General features: G+C 46.5%; 1 protein-coding gene across 1 annotated transcript in view; it reads right to left on the bottom strand.

Annotated features, from left to right (window-relative positions):
- The window catches only part of TMEM178B (transmembrane protein 178B), a 358,912-nt gene extending 345,727 nt beyond the window's left edge, over positions 1-13,185 (bottom strand). The window contains exon 1 of the mRNA XM_042926669.1: positions 12,804-13,185. Coding sequence (XP_042782603.1) covers positions 12,804-13,185 — 382 coding nt within the window. The remainder of the gene's footprint in view (positions 1-12,803) is intronic.
- Between the last annotated feature and the right edge of the window lie 10,465 nt (positions 13,186-23,650).

The raw sequence follows: 23,650 nt of genomic DNA, 5'->3' as shown, positions 1-23,650 counted from the left end.
GGTAGAAGCAGATCCAAGAGGGAATGTTGCCTCCAAAGCCAGAAGAGATGAAATGTTGAAAAAGAAGGAGCAGTCCCAGCCGCGGGGGACCGGAAAAGAAACCTAGCGGCAGGGACCCAAAAGTGCCCTGAAGACGCATGAGGAAGAGAGGCAGGCCAGGCCAGGAGAGGGGCCACGCCTGAAAAAAACTAGGGCTGAGCAAGACTGCCTCCGGTTTCCTTTGTGCGAACACACGTAGCGAGGAGAGACAGGGAAAGGTGAGGCGAGCTTTTCCCAAAGAGAGAGAGGTCATTCACCTGAGGAAGTATGGGCACTGCCACCTGTGGATACACGTCCCGGATACGGCAGCTCCTGGGCATCTCGTCAACCCTGTGGCTACCAAAACATAGGCACGGCAGTCACTCTGCTTCAATACCCCTGAAACCTCACGAGACACTAGGGACTTCGGGCCCTAGGGACATTCCCTAGGGACACTCCCTAGGGACTTCGGGCCCAGCTTTGGTGTTTCGGGCCCAGCATTATCAGGTGAATATGGAGCCCCCGCTATCGTTGTGATAGGTCTTTTCTGCTCCAGCTGTAGTTTGTCTGAACACAGTGGACACGAATCATTGTCATAACAGAGGGACCCTTGGCTACGGTCACCCTCATAATTTTAGGGATGAAGAAGCTAAACCGTGTTCATCAGTAACATAAAGTTTTACCGACTATTCTCTACTTGGTTTCCAGAGTGATAAGAAAACTTCTGAGGGGGTGCCTGGGTGGCTCAGTCAGCTAAGCGACCAACGTCGGCTTGGGTCGCGATCTCGGGGTCTTTGAGCCTTCCCAGGGGTGGGCACTCAGCCTCTGGCTCATCCCACACTCCCTGTCTCGGTGCCTTCTCTATTCACAGTTCTATGTCTGATCAAGTCAATTGGAGGATTAGTTTCAGTTTACCTTTCTGACCCTTAAAACTCTTGGTTTTCCTCCACAAGCTGCAGGAAACTTACAAAGGGGGGAGTGACTTGTACATTACTCTTTGTCTCAGAAACAAATCTTTTTTTCAAACTTTTATCTTTAGAGAGAGAGAGAGAGAGAGAGAGAGAGAGAGAGCCCAAGGCGGGGGAGGGGAGGGGCAGAAGGAGAGAGAATCTTAAGCAGGATCCACACTCAGCACAGAGCCATTGCAAGGCTCCATCCCACAATCAAGAGTCCGACACGTAACTGAGCCACCCAGGTGTCCCAGAAACAAATCATTTTAAAGCCTCAACTTCCTCTTCTCACACCACATCAAGAGTGAGTAAAACATAATTTTATTTGTTCTCAGCCCTTCCCATGAGCTACTTTCAGTGAAAACTGTTGGTTAGGAGTTACCTGATTCTCCTCTAAATGCTGCTGCTACTAGTCACAAAAGTCAGTCACAGATCACCTCAGAAACAAAGTTTTCCATTAATTTTCCTTAAAGAACCTGCCTCCTAAACACTGAACAACACAGTTAAAATAAAATAAAATGTTAACTTTATTGTCAGGATCATAGAAACTTTCCAAATAGCCTGCTTGTGTGCATTCCCCATTTGCCTCAGTTTAAGAAATAAAATAGCAGACATGATTTTAAAGCAACTTCCCAATTCCATTTGTTTCTCTGTCTTAAGAAAGGTAATCAGGGGATGGGGCACGTGGGTGGCTCAGTCGGTTGAGCAACTGACTTTGGCTCAGGTCATGATCTCACAGCTCGTGAGTTTGAGCCCCGCGTCGGGCTCTGTGCTGACAGCTCAGAGCCTGGAGCCTGCTTTGGATTCTGTGTCTCCCTCTCTCTCTCCCCCTAACCCACTTGCATTCTGTCTCTGTCTCTCTTGAAAATAAATAAACATTAAAAAAAATTTTTTAAATAAAGGTTATCAGGGGCACCTGGGTGGTTCAGTCGGTTAAACATCCAACTCGATTTCAGCTCAGGTCATGATCTCAGGTTTGTGAGTTCCAGCCCCCCGTTGGGCTCTGTGCTGACAGCATGGAGCCTGCTTGGGATTCTCTCTCTCTCCCTCTCTCTCTGCCCCTCCCCTGCTCACACTCAGTCTCTCCATCTCTCTCTCCCTCAAAAATAAATAAATAAACATTTAAAAAAAAGAATGGTAAACATCATCTTTCATTCTGGGTTTATCAGTCCCATGCATACTTGCAAATACAACACAAATAATGTCTTCCATAAACAATACCTAATGTTATTTGATCTGTGTCTAACTTCATATAAGTGGCAACATACTCCACATTTCATTCTGTATCCTGCTTTTTTCACTCAAATTTTGTTTACTCACTTGGAAATATATAAATGTAGTATATTTATTTTAAATATATGGCAACTGGGGCGCCTGGGTGGCGTAGTCGGTTAATCGTCCGACTTCAGCCAGGTCACGATCTCGCGGTCCGTGAGTTCGACCCCCGCGTCAGGCTCTGGGCTGACGGCTCGGAGCCTGGAGCCTGTTTCAGATTCTGTGTCTCCCTCTCTCTCTCTGCCCCTCCCCCGTTCATGCTCTGTCTCTCTCTGTCCCAAAAATAAATAAAAAACGTTGAAAAAAAAATTTAAATATATGGCAATAGCTTCCATTGTATGACTCTACACCATACCTCATCATCTGTTCTCCTATTCATGGGCACGTAAGTTTTTCTGTCTGGCTTATTTCTGTTGCTGTTCCAAGCGGTGGCGCCATACATTCTAGGACATGTGTCCATGCATGTGAATATAGCAGGAGCACAAGTATACGTGTCTTCAGCCTCCGGAGATAGATTCCAGCTGCACTCCAGTGTGGTGTCGGCAGACACACAGCAGCATACGAGCGCAGAGCTTCTTGAGGGTAAAAACAACCCCATCCCATCCAGCTCTGTGAAACACTCCAGGGCTTTGGGGAATAGGAGTGGTGTTTGCCTAAATAGAACCGCTGTTATAAAGATTAAGAGAAATTCAGGCCAAAATTGAAAGGGAGACGCTCTGGAGCAAATAAAGTGTCCAACGGAGTGAGGTTCAGAATATAGAACAGCAGGGCATTTTAAAACGCAGGAAATGATATAAATTTATGAAGATGACCTAATATAAAGCAAATTGCCTTTTCTTGGCAAAATACTTCGACGCCAAAAAAAAAAAAAAATCAATTGAAATAATTCAGATACTGCAGTCTCCCATAAAACAGCAAATCTGTCAAACTTCCTTGAACGACAATAGCAGCTTCCACTCAGCATAAACATCACCTGTAGACAATTCCTGGTGACTCCCGGAGCAGGCCTTAAAACACCATCTCTGTGTATACAAATTTATAAAAAATAAACTTTTTTCATCTTTGAATCACCTGTTCGTTGCCTGACTTAAATTTATACGTGCCGTTATCAAACACTGCTGAATAGGGGCGCCTGGGTGGCTCAGTCGGTTAAGCGTCCGACTTCAGCTCAGGTCACGATCTCGCGGTCCGTGAGTTCGAGCCCCGCGTCGGGCTCTGGGCTGATGGCTCAGAGCCTGGAGCCTGCTTCGGATTCTGTGTCTCCCTCTCTCTCTGCCCCTCCCCCGTTCATGCGCTCGCGCTCTCTCTCTCTCTCTGTCTCAAAAATAAATAAACGTCATGGGGCGCCTGGGTGGCGCAGTCGGTTAAGCGTCCGACTTCAGCCAGGTCACGATCTCGCGGTCCGTGAGTTCGAGCCCCGCGTCAGGCTCTGGGCTGATGGCTCGGAGCCTGGAGCCTGTTTCCGATTCTGTGTCTCCCTCTCTCTCTGCCCCTCCCCCGTTCATGCTCTGTCTCTCTCTGTCCCAAAAATAAATAAAAAACGTTGAAAAAAAAAAAATTTTTTTTAAATAAATAAATAAATAAATAAACGTCAAAAAAAATTTTTTTAATAAAAAATAAAAAAATAAACACTGCTGAATAAATCACCTCTGGTATGATTTATAAAATCTGGTAGCAATGGCTGCTTCTTGGGAGAAGGGCTGGGGGGTCTGAGGGACAAGGGTAGGTGGAAGGCAGACTAGACAAGTCTTGTCAAAATTGTCAAGCCTTGTCAAGACTTGTCAAAATTAATTAGTAATTTTTAAATTACTAATAAGGCTAAGACTTCACCTGATCCGTCCACAAATAATGACTCTAAGAACATTCCTTCGTCTGCAAAGCCCCCCTTACCTGCTCCAAAATTCAAGTACCACTCAGGCCCCTGACATGTAAATAAATCTCTCCTAGAATCAACCTTAGGGCTTATATTTATTACTCTCCTTGCACACTTCCTCCTTCTGTTTGTTCTTTGAGGACAGGAACCATGGATTTCTCTCAGGATCCGCGAAGTTATGTGCCTGACATAGTTGGAGCTCAAAAGACTAAAGGCAGGAAGAGCTCTTCACTTTACAATAATTTTTAAATGACCCAAGAGATGTATTTGTTACTTTTATTCGTTTTATATCTTGATGCTCTTTAAAAGTATTGTTTTTATTTTTTTTTAAGTTTTATTTATCTTTGAGAGAGAGAGAGAGCGCACGCACAAAAGCAGGGGAGGGGCAGAGAGAGAGAGAGGGAGACACAGAATCCCAAGCAGGCCCCAGGCTCCGAGCTGTCAGCACAGAGCCCGATGCGGGGCTTGAACTCACAGACTGCGAGATCATGACCTGAGCCAAAGTGGGATGCTTAACCGACTGAGCCACCTAGCCACGCCCTAAAAGTATTGTTTTTAAAAAGCAAGCCAAAAAAGATATGATTCTCAAAACTGTTTAGAATATATATATTTTACACTGATATATGTATATATATACATATATATATCGTGTGTGTATATACACGATATATATATATATGATTCTCAAAACTGTTTAAATGTAAGACCTATGTGGGCAGGCATTTTGTCTGTTTTATTAACTTCTGCATCCTAAGCATTCCAGTGCCTAGCACATGTAGGTGCTCAATCAGTGTGTTGAAAGAATGAAGATCTTTGGCTATAAAAAAAAGTATCCTACACACTGACCAGTAATACAGTTCCTTTCTCTATTAAGTTTTACCATTCCTTTTCATTAATTAATTTATGTATTTTAATTACGGTAAAACACACGCAACACAAAACTGATCATCTCAGCCAGTTTTAAGTGTATGCAGTTCGGTGGCCTTAAGTGTATTCACGTTGTTGGGCAGCCATCCCCACGTTTCTCCATGAACTGTCTCAGTGTTTAACTCCAATCTGCAACAAGACATTTCAAATCATTCCAAAGAGAAGCAGCGAAGTTGTGTTACATGATTGTGTGCGGGTATGAAATTAGCTGCTTTGTTTCTCACCTCTTCCTTCCACACTTCTAGCACCCTGGGATGCTCCCTTCAGAAGTGGGCTCTTTTAGGACACCTGGGTGGCTCAGTTGCTTAAGCGACCAACTCCTGGTTTCAGCTCAGGTGATGATCTCACTCTTTCATGAGTTCAAACGCCCCCCCCCCCAACTCCCTGTCCTGTGGGGCTCCGTACTGACAGGGTGGAGTCTGCTTGGGACTCTCTCTCTCTCTCTCTCTCTCTGTCTCTCTCTGTCCCTCCTCCACTTGCACTGTCTCTGTTTCTCTCAAAATAAATACATTTTAAAAAAAAGAAGTGGCCCCTTTCTCTCTCCTTTCTCCCCTCCTTTCCCTTCTCTCCGGGTTCACCTTTTCTCAACCATCTATCTATTATCTACACTCTATCACCTAAATTTAACTTTCTCATCAAACGTTAGAGTGTGAAAGGTCTTGAAGTTTATATAATCCAAACTCACTATTTTACATTTGACAAAACAATGTCCTTTGGGAAAAAAAAACGTATGCATTTTCTCAGAAACAGCAGATGTCCAATCCAGATGTTCAAATCAATTTTCTGTCCACTCATCCCCCAGGTCACCCGCTCCCTCCTCTTTCTGCGTATTGTTTGGAGTACGTAGTTATAAAAGTATCTGCATCTGAATACATATTTGTGACTTCACTCTCCTTCATTCCTAGATGTTTATGTGCCTGCACGTGAAGGGTCAGACTAGCCCACAGTGGGTTCAGAATTCTGCCTGAAGGCCTAGGACCACCTAGTAACAGCAGAGAGGGAAAAAATATTTGTAACCGACAACCCCAAGTGGAATATACAGAATCGATCTTGTAATTGATCCTTACCAACCCTACAGTACAAGAAGAAATAAGCTGACCTTCTGGAAAAGAAACATGGCTCTTGGCTTTGTTGACTCAATAAAAAGAACTCACTCCCCCGACCCGAGTCTCCTGACCAGTTGACTCCTGATCCGGTTGACACAGATGTGGTCTTCTGCGGAAGAGCCTGATCCAGCCACACATGGCAATGAATTTGGGAAACCGTCAGCTAGAGCGTAAGTTCCCTCAGGTCAGGCACCATGTGATGCCTCTTCGTTTTGCCCCCCAGCACCTAGCGGAGCGCTTGGTACACAGCAGGTGTGCAAAACACATCACACCGACCCTCTCTCTCTTCCCATCCGTGCACCTGCCCACTGAGTCACAGGGCTCCTAAATGTTACCTCTCACTGGTTCATTGTATTTCAGAGTGAAGAGGGAGGATGATGTGACCGCACTCACTTGCGCATTTGGCCACACACAAAATGTGTATGCATGGGGCACACACTATATACAAACGCCGTGGGTGTTTATATGTGTTTCCTTGTGAGCCGGTAAAGCCTCCCTATATCTCAAAACCAAAACTAATGGAACTGTTAATTTTTCACTTAGTTGCCCAGCTTCCCCTTTATGCTTCCTTTTCTTTTTAAGTTTGTTTATTTATTTTGAGAGAGAGAGAGAGAGAGAGAGAGAGAGAGAATCCCAAGCAGGCTCACTGTGAGCACAGAGCCTGATGCAAGGCTTGAGCCCACGAACGGTGATATCATGACCTGAGCCAAAACCAAGAGTCAGACACTTAACCAACTGAGCCACCCAGGTGTACCCTTCTTCTTTATGCTTCCTAAAAGCAAAGACGCTTCATACTCTTCACTACTTCACATTATATTATATACTGATTAGTTCATTAGGGATCATTTTTATTCTAATTGGTATGTTTTTAAGGTAGTACCTTTTTTTTTTTTTTTGGTAGGAAGCTCTATACCCAACATGGGGCTTGAACTCACAACCCTGAGGTTAAGAGTTGCACACTCCGCTGAGACAGCCAGGTGCCCCTTGTTTTTATTCCACATGTATTTATTTATTGTCTGTCTCTCCCCACTGGAATGTAAGCTTATCCATGATGCCCCGCCCCTAGGCCCTCAGTTAATATTTGCGGAATGAATGAGGGTGGCCATAACCTCAGCATCCACCACAGTGAGCAAAATAAATACTTGAAAATCATGTATCCGGCACCTGGGTGGCTCAGTCGGTTAAACGTCTGACTTCCACTCAGGTCATGAACTCACAGCTCATGGGTTCGAGCCCCACCTCAGTCTCTGTGCTGACATCTCGGAGCCTGGAGCCTCCTTCCGATTATGTGTCTCCCTCTCCTGCTCGCAGTCTCTCTCTCAGAAATAAATAAACATAATTTTTTTTTTTAAATCACGTACCAAAGTGTGGAAGGGCTTCCGTCGGTGGGTTTCAAAGCAAAGTGTGTGAACTACTTTAACATGACCTTCCCCTGCAGGCCTAAGCGGGAGTTCTCAAGCAGGTCTCCCCATGGTGGCATTCTACAATTGCTTCTCGTCTCTTTTCCAGTTTGAGGAATCAATACCCCAGCCTCTTCTCCACCCTACACCCCCCACCCAGCAGACCCTATGGTGACAAGAGAGGGCAGTGCATGAGTCACCAAACCTGGAGCCAGAATTCGAATCTTGGCACCTTCGCTTCCTTATCGTGAGACTTGGCAAGTTAATGGACATTTATATGCCTCAGTTTCCTCAACTGTAGCGCAGGGATGAAAAAAATAATAATGCCCACCTCGAGCGTTATTATGAAGAATAAATTAGCAAGTATATGGAAAACTCTTAGAGGAGTACCTGGCATCATGTTTGACAATTATTATTATTAACACTTTCCATCCAGACAACAAGGCAAGTTTCTCTGAATGGAGTGGAGAGAGGGCAAGGAGAGAATAGAGAAGCATGTGAGAATTCTGATGGAATTTTAATGGAATCTTAAAGATGGGAAGTTAATAAAATATAGACTTGGTATAATTGACCATGAACTCAAACCTTCTGCCCAAAACATTCAAGTAGCAAAGTTTCTTCAAGTGTAGAATAATATACTTAAATTTGAGGTCAAGTTATCATGTTTAATTAATTTAATTCCTCATCTGAAACCAAGTACATGCTTGCTCTTTTGAGGCGCTGGGTTCCACGCAGCTCTGTCCAATGGAGCCTTCTGGGATGACAGGAATGTTCTCTAACCTGCACTGTCCAATATGACAGCCACGAGCCACACACGGCTCTTGAGCCCTTGAATGTGGCCAACGTGACTAAGGAAATGAATTTTTAATTTCATTTTATATTGGTTAGTTTAAATTTAAGGAGTTTAGTTTAAATTTAAAAATTAAGGAGCCACCTGTGGTTAGCAGCTACCCTACTGGGCGTTACAGCTACCAGGGACGTGAGTATACAAGCTCCTTGACTTGGCTCTTCCCGGCTCTCCAGCTCCACTCCCTGCCCCTCTCACTCACTCCAGCAATCACCACTCACGAGGCCAAGCTGCTGTTTCACAGCTCCGTGGCTATGCAGATGGCTCTCTTGGCCTGAAATGCCCTTCCTCACCATCCACCTCCAAGTTCATGAAAATTGTGTTCCGATCTCATTTCCTCCAGGCAACTTTCCCCACCCCACCCCTCCCGGCTTACCCCCATTCCCCTGCCCCACTGCCAACACCATCCATCACTGCCTGCTCGGTGCTTCTCCGCATCTGTAGCTGCTGCTCTGTCGTTGTCATTTATCCCCTGTGATGCTAACAGACTATGGGAATTTTAAGGCCCAGGTATCATCCATCACTTCATTCCAGGGATGTGTGTCCATCACATAATACATGTGCAGTAAATATTTGCTGAGCACATTATTAATTTGTGAATATGTGCAGTGTTTTGTTCAAATAAGCCTCAATACAGAGACAACCAGTCTATGATCATATAGATCAAATTCTACTAGAAGGCCTATTTTCAAATAATAAAAAAAATTCTCAGAGTCTCAGGTGAAGGTCTACTTATTTTAAGCCATATCAATATAACATGCCAGTAGAAATCAAAGAATGTAAATGTTCCCTGGAACAAAATCCTACCTGTAGCTATTCCTCCTAAGGGTCTGGAAGTCTCTTGGATTTCAGAAACTGATCCTGTCATTGATCTGTCCCCCGTGCTTGCAGTGACTTACTAGGGAGACGTTGACATGGTTGAAAAGCAAGACAAGAGGACTTGATTATGGTCACAGTCGTATGGGGATTCAAGGGTGATCTATCCTTGCTGCACCCTCTACCCAATCCCACCTCCAAGAAGGAAGTCATTAAAATCTCATCTAATGTGAAAAATAATGATTGTGGGTGATAAATGTCTGTTCAGTGACATCGGCTGTCCAAAAAAGTACTGTTTCCCCTATTCCGTAGCAAAACTTTTTTGCTCAAAAAAACCTTCCCTGTTAAATTATTCAGCATCTGTTGCAATATTAACCTACCCTGAGAGCCATGCTGGCTCATTTTTTTTTCATCACAATTTTCTGACTAATCCTTTATTTGGATTCCCACACAAGTGTTCCTACAATTAGAATAAGCTCTTGATGGATACGTTTCTGGGAACCTAATTTGTATGAGATATTTCCCAAGTACCAAGCATCTGGTGAATGTATTTTACAAATTATATCTTTCCTGCCCTTCAGGAACTTAACAGTTCAATAAGACAAACGAATAAATATACCGTGACCAAAAATGCATATTTGTTATTGGTACACACATGGCAACAGGGCATCGAAGAAATGGATTTCAGAAAGAACATGAATCTAAAGGACTTTGTCTTCGAATCAGATATAGATTTGACTTTTGTCTTCTTATTAATTATGCGGTTTGGTTGTGTTTTAAAATGCACAGATGGCAACTTTCTAATGTAATGAACATTGATTTAACAAATGACTGAGTTACGTGGAGCTGTATGATCTTTTAGATAGATCTCTAATTTTCCCCTAATATTGACAGATTTTACACAGTCTTTTTCTCTGGTGTCCCTTCCCCCTTGCCCAACACATATCTCCCAGCATTTTAATCTGAGATATTCCCCCAAAAGACAAAGGCCTACCATATCTTTTGAGGCTGCTAATGAATACTGTGAGATAAATATCTTTCCCTAAGATGCCTGCCCTAAATTTAAATAGACGAATATCAATTTCTGGGTGTGTGTGTGTGTGTTTTTTTTTTTACTTCCTTCTAAAATCTGCCGATCTAGAAAGAACACGGATTAAGTCTAGAAATTATGTTCTATGTTATCGGAGTTGCTTGTGAATTCTACTAACAGAAGATACCCTTATTTCCAAAATGTGTCTATTGTTGCTTAGAAAAGGAAGATCTAGCTCTCAAATATTATGCTCCGAGGTTAAAAATGAAGATAGTGACCTTAAGTCTCTCAAGATTTGTAAGGCTGGCATGCCATCTATCTCAATAATACCTAACAAGAATGTCAAATGGACAGAAACGGCCATGGTAAGCGGGTGCTTGCAGCTGACATTGATTGCTGTATTTTGGGTGATGGGGAACAGCATCTCCATTAGTCCAAGTGAAATACAATGCCTGCCAACTCTAGGTATCAGTGTATTCAATCCCCCTGCTGTGCCGTGTCCATTTTCTGTTGCTGCAATTAAAAATCAGTCGATACAAAGTCAAAATGTTGTACACTCTTCCCCTATCCCTTTCCCTGTCACTGTGTTTCCAGCTTCACCGGAAGAACATGTCACTATGGTAACCAATCTCTCTGGTGCATAGACCAAGTTAACCTTTCTAGCCGGATTGCCAGGCAAAGCAACATGGAATCAAAGCCCTCTATAGAACCACCAGAAGATACGGACTCCATCCCCCTTTTTCTAAGTGGTGTTAACCAATACCAGACAGAAGGATACCCATCTTGTTGCAAGAGACATTTAAGAAAGGAAATTCAAGAATGTCCCTCAGCAAGCCCTACCACTGCTTATCAGGCATTATTATTAACATGAATTCTCCCTCCCGTTTCAGCCAACTTCCTACCGTCTCAATTTTGATGAAAGTGGAAAACAACGAACGAAGTAACACTTCACGAATCTGAGAGCCTGCAAACTGTTACGAAGTCACCCATTGTCAAAAACGAGTCTGGTTTCTCTTGTTTTCCTACTTTTAAATCCAAGCCAAGTTACTCTCTTCTGGAATTCTCTAATATTCTGTACATCGTTACAAAGTTGTAGAGCTCCGAATGGGTCCACCTGCTTCATATAGGAGACTAACCATGAAGCAGTTGTGATGTTTGTAATATTAAGACACTGAAAACTGGATCGGCTAAAAGCCCTAGTCATTCTACAGAAACTACAAAATAAACATTCAGATGGATTCTCTTTCTGGACTTTTCTAAATCTGACTTGCCACCTAGATCATACCCACTGCTTGTCATTCTTCAACAATTGGCTTTTTCCAAATTACCACTTTTTTCTGATCAATTTCAATATTTTTATAAATCAAAGAACATCAGCTCTCACAAATAATATTTTAAAACAGAAGCAAACCTGTGTTATAATATTAAGAGACACAAAGAACTGTTTTCTATCTTTGACTCAAAGACTTTGCAGGTAACAACATCATTTTCACCTTGGCATCAGCATTTAATAGTTGAAGAGAATGAAACACAGCAGGGGGGGGGGAGGGAGGGGGGGAGAACAACACTCATAAAATCACACCACATCTTCCAGAATGCAACTACCATAGGAGAGAACGTATTCTCTTCTTCAGAGCAATATTAATAATACATCCAAACAACTGTTCAGTGGACTAATAGAACAGGGTGGTCCCCAAAGTATAAATCACACAAGATTTACAAATTGCATGAGATGAACAGACTTTTAAAAATGTATGTGATCATACGAAAGAAAGTATGAAAGAAATTTTTATCATTAGTAAATATGGTCTGTTTTGTGTTTTGGAGTACTTTAGGTATTTTTGATATAAATCTTCTGAAAATGGTAATTTTTTTTCTCTAAAGTGAGGAACTACTTTTTATGTGTTTATTAGGCCCTGTTAAAATTCAAAGCACACAAGTCACTTTTGTCGACCATTTCCCCAAAAGGAGAAACCAAGAATCTGGTCAACAGGCCTGGAGCTACAATGGGGCAGGGGCTGTGATTTATCCATGTTTTTATGACCGACCAATGCCTGCACCACGCCGGGTATAGACTGGCACTTAGCAAACGTTTGTGGCGTGAATATGGCCTTCTCAGTGAGATGTTTCTCCTGAATCGATTCAACATCTAAAACAAAGATTAAAACTAGGAGGCTGTCTGCCGGACACATCATTCTCAAAGGGGCTTCCTCTGCAAAGAACACAACGCGACAGATTCCCTCCCTTTTCAGAGACTGATGAAGCATTATCCTGGATAAAAACCCTGGACCACGATATTCCACGGGAATCCCATCACACAAACGCAAGACAAGAGGCCGGGCAGAGAGAGGTAAGCCTCCATTACCGGCTAGCGGGAGGCAAGTTCTGGCCGCTCCGAGGCTCAGCAGGGCCTGGACAACCTGACCTCCCGTTCGCAGGAGGCCGGAGAGACCGTGGCCAGGCGAAGGGAGCAGAGGGCTGCCGGGCGAAGGGAGGAGAGGGCTGCCGGGCCTAGAGGCGCCGGGCTCTCCGCAGCGCCACGCCTCGCGCCTCGCGCTTACCTTTCCGAATGAGGGCTGCGATCTCGGGGTCGAAGCCCTGCCGGTGGCATTTCCTCCAGAGGCCCATGTTGGTGGAGTTGTACTGCCGGCTGCACTCGTCAACCGGGCTCATGGCGAAGAGCTGCCTGCGATTCCGGGCCCGGAGGAGTTTGCCCTCCCAGCGGTCCAGGCGGGAGCGGCTCGCCCGGAGCGGCAAGTTGTTGTTGTTGTTGTAAATGAAGCCGGGGTCGACCCGGCGGGTGTTGAAGGCCTTGCACCTGTCCCTGTGCTTCCTGGCGTCCGTCTCGTACCAGTGGTCCGAGCAGATGGCCACGGCCAGCATGCCGAGGGCGCAGAGCGCTAGCGAGAGGCCCGTGTAGAGCAGTAACCTTCCGGCAGCCATGCCTCCGCTTGGCGGCTACACCATGGGCATGATCCGCCGCAGCCTCGCCTTCCCTCCGCGCGCCCGGAACAAAGCGGCGGGCGGGCGGCCGAGCCAAGGGGGAGGGGGGACCGGAGGGGGACTCGCGCGGCGGCGCCCCCTCGCCCCCGCCTGCCGGTGCGCGGCCCAGGGACTGCGGGGATGGGGGCGGACAGCCTAAAAAGTTCTGATCCGGGGAGGCTCCGGCTGGCTTCTGGGCATCCTCCGGGGGGGCAGGTGCAGCCTCCGGCGGCGGCGAGCGGACAAGACCGCCTCCCGCCCCCTCCCTGCCCAGCAGGAAGCTACTGCCCCGAACCGGCCGCGTCGGCACACAGCCGGACTTCAGGCGCCGCTGCCCTCGGGCCAGAAACTAAACACCCAGTGCCCTCGGCTGCAGTGAGACTGTTGGGCTTTCTTTGTGCAGGGTGGCGACGGGACCCGCTCGCCTGGCCTTTTCTTGGGGTGAGGGGGTGGGGGCTATCACGAGTTGCTGCGCGACGACAGAAGGAACTCCAGCACCCGCGACGAGACCGGCCAACGAAGGAAAACCTCCAGATGCCAGGGCCGGCTGCCCTGAGTCCCGCCTGGGTCTCCCACTCAGCGACTGTCCCCCTTCCGATCTGCAAACCAAGAAATGTTCTTCCTCTCTGGGTCGGCTCTTTGGAAAAGCTCCGTCCTCTGGTCACCAGTAGGTCCTTTGCTGTCTGGCCAGCGCGCTGTGCTCAGAGGCGGGCTTCCCGTGGGCGCACGGTCGCGGCCAACCTTCCCGCGCGAGCTCCCGGGTGTTCTGCTTCTGGCCTCGCCATTCAGGAGGCCCCTCGGGCCGACGGCGCGGTCACCCGGACGGCGTAACCGGACGAGCCTCGGCCCGCGGTTAGGAGTGAATGGGCGGCAGCCGGCGGGCTCGAGAGACAGGATGCGCCGAGGAGGATGCACCCGGCAGGGCGCACGGCGCGGCGCGCGCGGAGCTCGGCGCGCGGTGCCTTCAACACCATGGACAGATCGCGCGATCGGGGCTCACCACCAGCCCCGCAGCCAGCCCCGGGGGCGTCATGCCGGTCTCCCCAGCGCAGTCTCCTTCCTGAGTATCCACCCGAGAGGTTCCAGACCCGCCTCTCCCGCGATGCCTCTGCCTCACTTCATCTGGCTCCCAAGTAGCCCCAGGAACCTGCTGCTCAGGTGCAAAGAAAATGCTGCAGGCACCGAGGAAAACAGCGGTCCCGGCCCTTCAAAACAATCCGCCCCCTTCTCCCGCCACAGCCCGGCACTGGAGCTGTCTGCTCTGCCCAACTGGGGTCAGCCGCTCTCAGACTGCACCATTTTCTTCGCAGCCCACCCAGGAGCCGAGGCGCCGGCTCACTTGGCGGCGCGCGGAGAATCCCGTCCGGGCCTCGGCGTCCCGCGATCAGGCTCCCAGCGCGCGGCGGCCGCCGAGGTGAATGGGGCGAGGGTGGGGGAGGGAGGCTGGGGCGCTGGGCTTCCCCTCCCTGCCTCCTCCTCTAGCCGCGGCGGCTCCGGGGCCTCGCGGGCTCGGCGGGTGGTGGGGAGCCAGAGCCCAGGCTGTGCCCGGGGTGCTCGGGAAATCGCATCGCCCGGGTGCGGGCGCCGGAGGAAGCCGCTGCCGCGCTCGCTCGCTCGGGCGCCGGGCGCTGCAGCTTTGGCTAAAACCCACAGACGAGAACACGGAGCGCGCAGCCAAAAGCTAGTGATGTCATCCGTGCAACGTGAGCCTCATCTCTTATTTTTCTAGCATCCTTAAAGATAAACTGCACCATTTCCCAGGCACGAGATGTCTAAGCCTGAGTCTCTGACCAGGCAAGTCAATGGTGTCTGGATAGGTATGTGCCCAACCATATCCATATTTATGCACATATACATACATGTGGCATGTAGCATGTTTCCGTGCATTATTATAAATTTAGGGATGTTGCCTCCTTCTCCTTTTTATCTCGTTTTGGTGGTGGAAAATTCCCTCACATCGACCCCAGTTCTTTAAAGACTGCTTATTGCGGAGTCCGCGTTCAGAGGGGCTGAGGAAGTTCCTGCGTCCCCAGTTTTGTCGCTGGAATCTAGGATCACATTAGATCTTTGTTTTCCCCAGAAAGCCACAGGCGCTACCTTGCTAGCTCCAGCCGTTCCCCCCCCCCACCCCCCCGGGGCCGGGCGCGTCGCTGGGGTTGCCACGGCCAACCCCAGTCTAGCCCCACGCCAGCGCCAGACCCCCCGACACACACCCACCTCTACCTGCCACCACCTCCCTCCCCAGCAGGAAAGAAAAAAAGGAAACTGACTGATCCTTTCAGGACCAGAGGAAGAGAATTTTAATGGGTGGGGGGAGGGGGGGGATGCTTAATAGATATTTTGAAAACGCTGGGGGGCTCGCTTTGAGGAGGGGAGGTGGGGTTAAAAGAAACCTCGGTGCGGGTCTGTCCTCATCTGGGTGGCTGCTGGATTTAGGCTTAGCGGGGGCGCTGGGAAGCAGTGCGGGACCCCAGACCGTGGGCGGGTGGGCCCCAAGGGAGCCCCAGTTCATCCCAGAAACGCCCGCCACCCCCACCGCCGGGCTCACGTGAGACCGCGCCGCAAAGGCTGGGAGCCTCCCTCCCAGGTTGAAAGCCTGGTTTTTTCTTTGCAATGCTCGCCCCTCATTTTCACCCTTACTCCAAAGCTGGGGGCCCGCACCGCGGGGTAAAGAGCTGCCCTGCGGGGGGGAAAAGTGTCCGGCACCCTGCTTTGCACAACGCGGCCTGCGAGCCAGAAAGAGCCCACCTCCACCATATTCTTTTTGTCTTTTTTCATCCTCCCTGCAGTTTGAAAATCGGGAACGAGGCGTTTCAGTGCCATCTAGTGGGGGAGGGGCGTGCCTCGCCTTCGGTCCCTGGATGCGGCAATGGGTTTTGCTGAAAGGGACAGCAGAGCCTGAGGATGTCCGCCGGGTTCTAGGGGGCCCGGCTGGCCGAGGGGCTATCAGGCACATGCCGTTGGCCGCCTCCCGGTCCCCTGGGTTCCCTAGGACGGTGAGGCGGAGCCCAGCGACTTGGCCACAATGTGGTCTCACCTTTCCTGTCTACCCTCACCAGTTCCCTCTCCCCCAGCCATGAAAATCTGGAAACAAGCGCAAACACTTCGCACACTTGCAGACTTGCAGTCTGAAATTCCCGGAGCTACTTTATTCTGGAAAGCCCAGAGCACTTCCAGCCTAACAGGATGTCTGTGTCTGACCACAGGGAGGAGGCAGAAAGGTGAACTGATACCTACAAGGTCACTCAGCAAGTAGGGGCACGTCCACATTAGAGCCTCACTCTCCTGATTACCAGCTCTCCCCTCCCCGGAGAACCAGTTCCAAGAGGTGCCCTGGAGCCCCCTGGAAACCCAGGAGGTTACCCATCTGGCAATGAAGGTACCTGTTCCTTTTATCTGTATCTGTCCTCCCTCTTCCATTATTCCGTCCCTTTCTTGTTCTTCCTTTGGCAACTTTTCTCCAGGCCTGTGCCTTAGGCCTGCTTCCACTGATGTGCCTTGTCCCTTCTCCCATGGCCCTCCTGGGCCGTCCTGTGATTAGGGCCCTGCTGTGGGAAGGGCCCTAAATGGAACACTGTCCTCCTCTTTTCCCAACATCATTAAAATTCTATCTTGAAAACTTTGGCCTCGGTGACATCCCCAAAGCCTTTTAAAGATGTTGTTTTGAGGCCTCCTTTGACATGCGGTTTTCCTGGACAGCACTACTCCATTTGGGGAAGAGCCTGGTCTTTGGTGCTAAAAGGAGGGAGGATTCCTCCTCCAGACTATATAACCACTTGACCTTCTTTTCTTAATTGAGTGATCTATGTTTCTTCCCTCTGCCTTCTTCCAGTTCCTTCCACCCTGTTAGCTGTGGCATCACTGTTTCCAACCTCGTCCTTCCGATTCGAACCTACACTGTCCCAGGATCAGAGAATCCCAAAATTGGAAGGGACTTTAGAGTTTACCACACAAAAATGCATGAATCTCTCCTAGAACATTTCCCAAAAAAGTAATTGGCCAGCTTCTGCCTGCATACTTGCAGTGATAGGGAAATCACTCTCTTGGCAAGTACCCTGTTCTACTCTCAGGTGGTATAAATGGTTAGACAGTCCTTCCTTATACTGAGTCTCATCCTAGATCCCTGTAATCCTACCCATTGGCCTTTGGGAAGCCCACAGATACCTGATTCCTCTCCCATTTAATGGTCCTTCTCATACTTGACCTTGGCCATCATGTTCTCCCTAAGCCTTCTTCCCTCCAGACTAAATACCCCCTTGTTTTTTTGGTTTTTTTTTTTCTCCTTGAGCTTACTGCTCCAGGCTTTCTGATGCTTCCTGATTATTAGTGCTTCTTGGATCCAGCAGGGCTCCTTGATCTAACCGTGAAGTCAACCGATAAAGAAAAAACACGGTCAGTCATGTTTCCACATGACCCATATAAAGTTCTAATCATCCTCACTTTCTCTTCCAGGATCTCTTCTACAACTCATCCTTTCTGAATGCTATTCTAGGATCTTGCCCCAAAATAACATTAAAATCATTGGTTTGCAGTTTGTGAAATCCACATGGTTGAAATTTGGAATTTCATTTGCTCACACACAACCTCCCCCCTTTCGCTAACCGGCGTTCACATTCTCCAAGCTTTCTCTAAGGTCAACAACAGAGATACAGAGATATCATGAAAAGTTCTCTTTCCTGGGTTACAGTTCACCCAAAGCAGATAGCTGCTTTCCTATAATTTCTTCACCCATCCGGAGCTATCTTCAGTTATCATATTTGATCTACCCTACACCCTACCTTCCGTCTAAAAATCACTCTCCTTGACCTTGTCTATTGGAAGCAAAATACAAGTTGATGAGGTGTGCTTTCTCATGCCAGCTATCAAGATGCCATCATTTGCTATATACACTTACTCCTGTTTTCCTAATTAACTTTGCACAACTTGGACATTACTTGAAACCCACGAGTTATCTTCCACTTCAGCCCTCCTGACACAATTCCTCCAGTGTGTCACATGCTAGTATTTATGCTTGAATCGCTGCTCTTCTCCCTATATCTCCACTCATCACAGAGCCACATTTGTGTGTTTAGCAGCTTTCCTTCTTTTCTTCCTTAGTAGGGTCATTATAGCAAAAGGCCATTTTCGTCTCACCCCTAGCCATCTAAGTCCTCTCCTTACTTTATAGTCTTCTTCCTCCACCACACCACCATGTTGATCTTCTTCTATTCTACAGTTATCCTTTACCCAAAATTCTGCAGGAATTTCATCTTTCTTTATTTTTGTTTAATGTTTATTTATTTTAGAGACAGAGAGACAGAGTACAAGCGGGGGAGGGGCAGAGAGCCGGAGACAGAATCTGAAACAGGCTGCAGGCTCTGAGCTGTCATCATAGAGCCCGACTCAGGGCTTGAACCCATGAACCATGAGATCATGACCTGAGCTGAAATCAGACACTTAACCCACTGAGCCACCCAGGTGCCCCTGCAGGAATTTCATCTTGCCTGTACAGTGAAGCTCAAACTCTTTACAAGGTGTAAAGAGTTACACCCCCATACAAGGTGTCACAAAGGCTTCAACCTATTTTTTTTTCATTTTTTATTTTATTTATTTTTTTAATGTTTATTTTTGAGAGAGAAACAGAGAGACAGAGTGCAAGCGGGGAAGGGGCAGAGAGAGAAGGAGACACAGAATCTGAAGCAGGTTCCAGACTCTGAGGTGTCAGCACAGAGCCCGACATGGGGCTCAAACCCACAAGCCATGAGATCATGACCTGAGCCAAAGTCAGACACAACTGACTGTCACCCAGGCACACCTTTTTTTTTTTTAAGAGAGAGAGTATGTGCACACTGAGGGAGGGGAGGGAGTTGAGGTAGGGGAGGGAGTTCAGGCGGGGAGTTAAGGGCAGGGAGAGAGAGAGAGACAGAGGGAGAGAGAATCTTAAGGAGGCTCCACGCTCAGTGCAGAGCCCATTGTGGGTCTCAATCCCACAACCCTGGGATCATAACCTGAGCCAAAAGTGAGTCAGGTCCTCAACAGACTGAGCCAGCCAGGTGCCCTTCAGCCTATTTTCTAAAACTGGCCATTACACTCCCTTAGGCCCTCTGTTCTAACCAAGCAGCCCTCTAAACTTGTTTTAAAAAGCCCCTCTCCCCATTGGCATTCTTCCTCTTGTCCATAAAATACTTAACTGCTCTGCTTTTGAAAGTCCGTGCAATTACAGGTGCCTCATATCAATAGGTCAAATAAATGTCATTTGATCCTCTCACTAGAAGCTAAAAAGACAACCAGTTAAAGCCAACAAACATCCTGGATATTTAAAACCTCTTCCTAGGGGCGCCTCGGTGGCTTAGTCAGTTAAGTGACTGACTCTTGGTTTCAGCTCAGGTCATGATCTCACAGGTGGTAGGTTCAGCCCCCACCTCAGGCTCTGTGCTAACAGCTCAGAGCCTGGAGCCTGCTTCGGATTCTGTGTCTCCCCCTCTCTCCCCGCCCCTTCCCCACTCATGCTCTGTCTCTGTCTCTTGAAAACGAATAAACATTTTTTAAAAAGCTGTTTTAAATGACACAACAGAAAAATGATCAAAGGTCTTAAAAAGAAAATTTATAGGGGCACCTGGGTGGCTCAGTCGGTTAAGCGTCCGACTTAGGCTCAGGTCATGATCTTGCCATTCACGAGTTCAAGCCCCGTGTCAGGCTCTGTGCTGACAGCTCAGAGCCTGGAGACTGCTTCAGATTCTGTGTCTCCCTCTCTCTCTGCCCCTCCCCCGTTCATGCTGTCTCTGTCTCTCAAAAATGAATAAACGTTAAAAAAAATTTTTTTTAAGAAAATTTACAGAAGAAAAATTCAAATGGAATATTAACATACAAAAAAAAAAAAAACACTCAACCCCTCTAGTAATCAGAGAATGCAATTTTTTTGAAGTGCTTCTTTTTTACCCATCCATTGGAAAAAGTGTTTATGTGTCTGTTAATGTCAAGTGTTGGCCAGGGCATAAGGAAACAAGCTGTCGTGCTCTGCTGGTGGGAGCCTCAACTGATACCGCCACTCAGGAGGGCAACTTGGAGTAGCTGTGAAGACGAGAGATGTTTGTTTCGATCCAGCAGCTCGATCCAGCAGCTCTACTTGTAGGTATCTAGCCTGGAGAAACACTGGCACGTGGGGCAAAGAGCAGTTTTGGTTTGCTGCCCATCTCCTAGGGCTTCTATGACAAAGCACCGCAAATCAGGTATCCTAAAGTGTCAGAAATTTATTGTCACACAGTTCTAGAGACTGGGAGTACAACATCAAGGTGTTGTCAGGACCATGCTCCCTTTGAAACCTGGAGGGGAGAATCCTTCCTTGCCTCTTCTAGCTTCTAGAAGGAGCTTCTAGCTTCTAGTATCTGCTAGAAATCCCTGACATTCCTTGGCTTACTCTGATCTCTGCCTCTGTCATCACATGACTGTCTTTTCTCACAACATCCTTCCTCTGTTGCCAAATGTCTCTCTTCTTATAAGAACACCAGTCATACTGGAACATAAGCCTACCCTATTCCAGCCTGACCTCATCTGAATCAATTACCTCTACTATGACACTATTTCTAAATAAGGTCACATTTCAAAGTCATAGGGGTTAGGACTTCAACAGAGGTTCTGGGAGGACACTCTTCAACCTACAATTCTACCTTTCATGTAAAATAGAAGGGGACAGGGGCACCTAGCTAGTCAATGGGGTGAGTGACTCTTGATCTCAGGGTCATGGGTTGGGGCCCCACGGTGGGTGCAGAAATTACTTAAAAATAAAATCTTGGGGGGGCTCCTGGGTGGCGCCGTCGGTTAAGCGTCCGACTTCAACCAGGTCACGATCTCGCGGTCCGTGAGTTCGAGCCCCGCGTCAGGCTCTGGGCTGATGGCTCGGAGCCTGGAGCCTGTTTCCGATTCTGTGTCTCCCTCTCTCTCTGCCCCTCCCCCGTTCATGCTCTGTCTCTCTCTGTCCCAAAACTAAATAAAAAACGTTGAAAAAAAAATTTTTTTTAAAAATAAAATAAAATAAAAAATAAAATAAAATCTTGGGGCGCCTGGGTAGCTCAGTTGGCTAAGCGTCCAAGTTCAGCTCAGGTCATGATCTCATGGTTCGCGAGTTCAAGCCCCACTTTGGGCTCTACGAGGACCCTCAGAGCGTGGAGGCTGCTTCGGATTCTGTGTCTCCCTCTCTCTCTGCTCTCCCCACTCACACTCTGTCTCTCTCTCTCTCTCCCTCTCAAAAATAAATAAAGATTTTAAGATTTTTTTAATAAAAAAATAAAAATAAAATCTTGAAAAAAATAAAGGAAAAAAGGGGTCATAAGCTAATATATATGTATCTGTTTATTTGTGCAAAATTAAAGAGTGATAGAAGAACCAAGGAGCCAAGCAGACAACAGGAAGCTGGCAGCGGGAAGCCACTACCACCACGAGGCAGGCTCGGCCCCAACAAAGAGCCCAGGGCAAGCTCACAAACGCAGCCCACCTCTCATGTACCTGAATGTTTATAGGTGTAAGTCAAATGATGAATTGTTAAACAACGATGTTCCAACCTCCTACCTTACACATACCTTTGTGATGACCAATTTTCAAATATGTGTAAAGTTATATTTGAGTATGAATACAATTTGGCAAAATATCAAAGACAACCAAATTATGACTGCTCATGTGTTGATGGATCGGCAATGCACAGGTGAGTAATAAAATAGAGGCACTTATAATTTACAATAAAATACGTATCATAAGAGTTATTTTTCTTCACTTTTATTTCAGAAAAATCATTCTGTTGTTATAATCAAGATTTTCACATAACTTTATATTCTATTGATGGTAATGTCAAATGTTTTTGACAACTGCTTTTGATTCCCTGTAGTTTTTAAATAGTTCTTTTTTTTTTAGCTTATTTATTTACTTGGAGAGAGAGAGAGAGAACCAGCGAGGAAGGGGCAGAGAGAGAGGGAGAGAGAGAGCCAAAGTGGGCTCCATGCTGACAGCAGAGAGCCTGATACGGGGCTCAAACTCACAAAAGGCAAGATCATGACCTGAGCTTAAGCAACTGAGCCACCCAGGATAGTTTTGGGTTTGTTTTTTTTTTAATTATTTCCAATTTGGAGAAACTTCACCCTACTGAAGCAGTAACACTTCTATTGGAATGTCAATAAAATTCTCTTTTTTTAATTTTTTTAATGTTTATTTATTTTTGAGACAGAGAGAGGCAGAGCATGAATGGGGGAGGGGCAGAGAGAGAGGAAGACACAGAATCCGAAGCAGGTTCCAGGCTCCAAGCTGTCAGGAAGGAGCCCGACACGGGGCTTGAACTCACGGACCATGAGATCATGACCTGAGCCGAAGTCGGAAGCTCAACCAACTGAGTCACCCAGGTGCCCCACAAATTCTTAAAACAATACTTATATTTGGGATTTTGTATGTTATATTCAAGCATTGTAACGATCACCTATGACAAGTTATTGTTAGTGCAAAAAATGCAAAAAATATTACTTTTATCATGTAAAATATTATCATATATGTCATGATTTTTACTGTCAAAGTAATATGTAGATCCACAATACCTATTCAGTTCTTCTTTCAAATATTCCAGTGCTAGAAAGAAAAATACCAAAAATTGCAGTCCATTGCTTAATTTGTTCAAATCTCTCCACAGTCAAGACCATATCTTGATCTATAACAGTCGGAAAATAGTTACTACAGACATTACTTTGGCTTATTTGTACATGAAGCCTCTTCTTTCAAGTCATGAAAACATTTGCATTTCCTTGTTCTAATTCTCTTATATTTTATTAGGATATCACATTTGATTCCATATGCACTCTATTTTTATTTAGAAAACCATTTTCTTTAAAATTTAAAAGTATTTTTAATCCCTTTAAGTGAGAAATCACCAAACTTAGGTTTTCTTTTGCTTATACCATTAATAGCAAGTAATAGTTTGTATCAAAAAATTGTGGACAGCACAAGTCCTAAATTAATTTTATCTTCCACAAAGACCACATTCTTGCTCTAGATTTGAGGACATTCTATTGTTTCATTTAGCTTTCCTAATATATCTTACATCCTTTCTACATTAAATTTAATGGCTTTAGTCAGCATTTCCATTGTGTGCCTTTTTTTAACGTTTATTTATTTATTTTGAGAGAAAGAGAGAGAGAACATGCACACGAGAGCCAGGGAAGGGCAGAGAGAGACGAGAGAGAGAGAATCCCAAGCAGGCTCTGTGGTGACACGGGGTCTGAACTCATGAACTGTGAGATCATGACCTGAGCCGCAATCAAGAGTCAGAAGCTTAGCTGACTGAGCCACCAGATGCCCCACATTGTGTGTCTTAAGTGGCTGTAAGGCCAAATTTAAATGTGTCTTGTCTATGGATAGATTCAAGATATATAAATAATCTTTCAATTCCTCCAAAGAACTTCATGACTATTGG

The sequence above is a fragment of the Panthera leo genome, chromosome A2, assembly GCF_018350215.1.
Source record: "Panthera leo isolate Ple1 chromosome A2, P.leo_Ple1_pat1.1, whole genome shotgun sequence".
Lineage (NCBI taxonomy): Eukaryota > Metazoa > Chordata > Mammalia > Carnivora > Felidae > Panthera > Panthera leo.
This window is presented reverse-complemented; position numbering and strand designations above follow the sequence as displayed.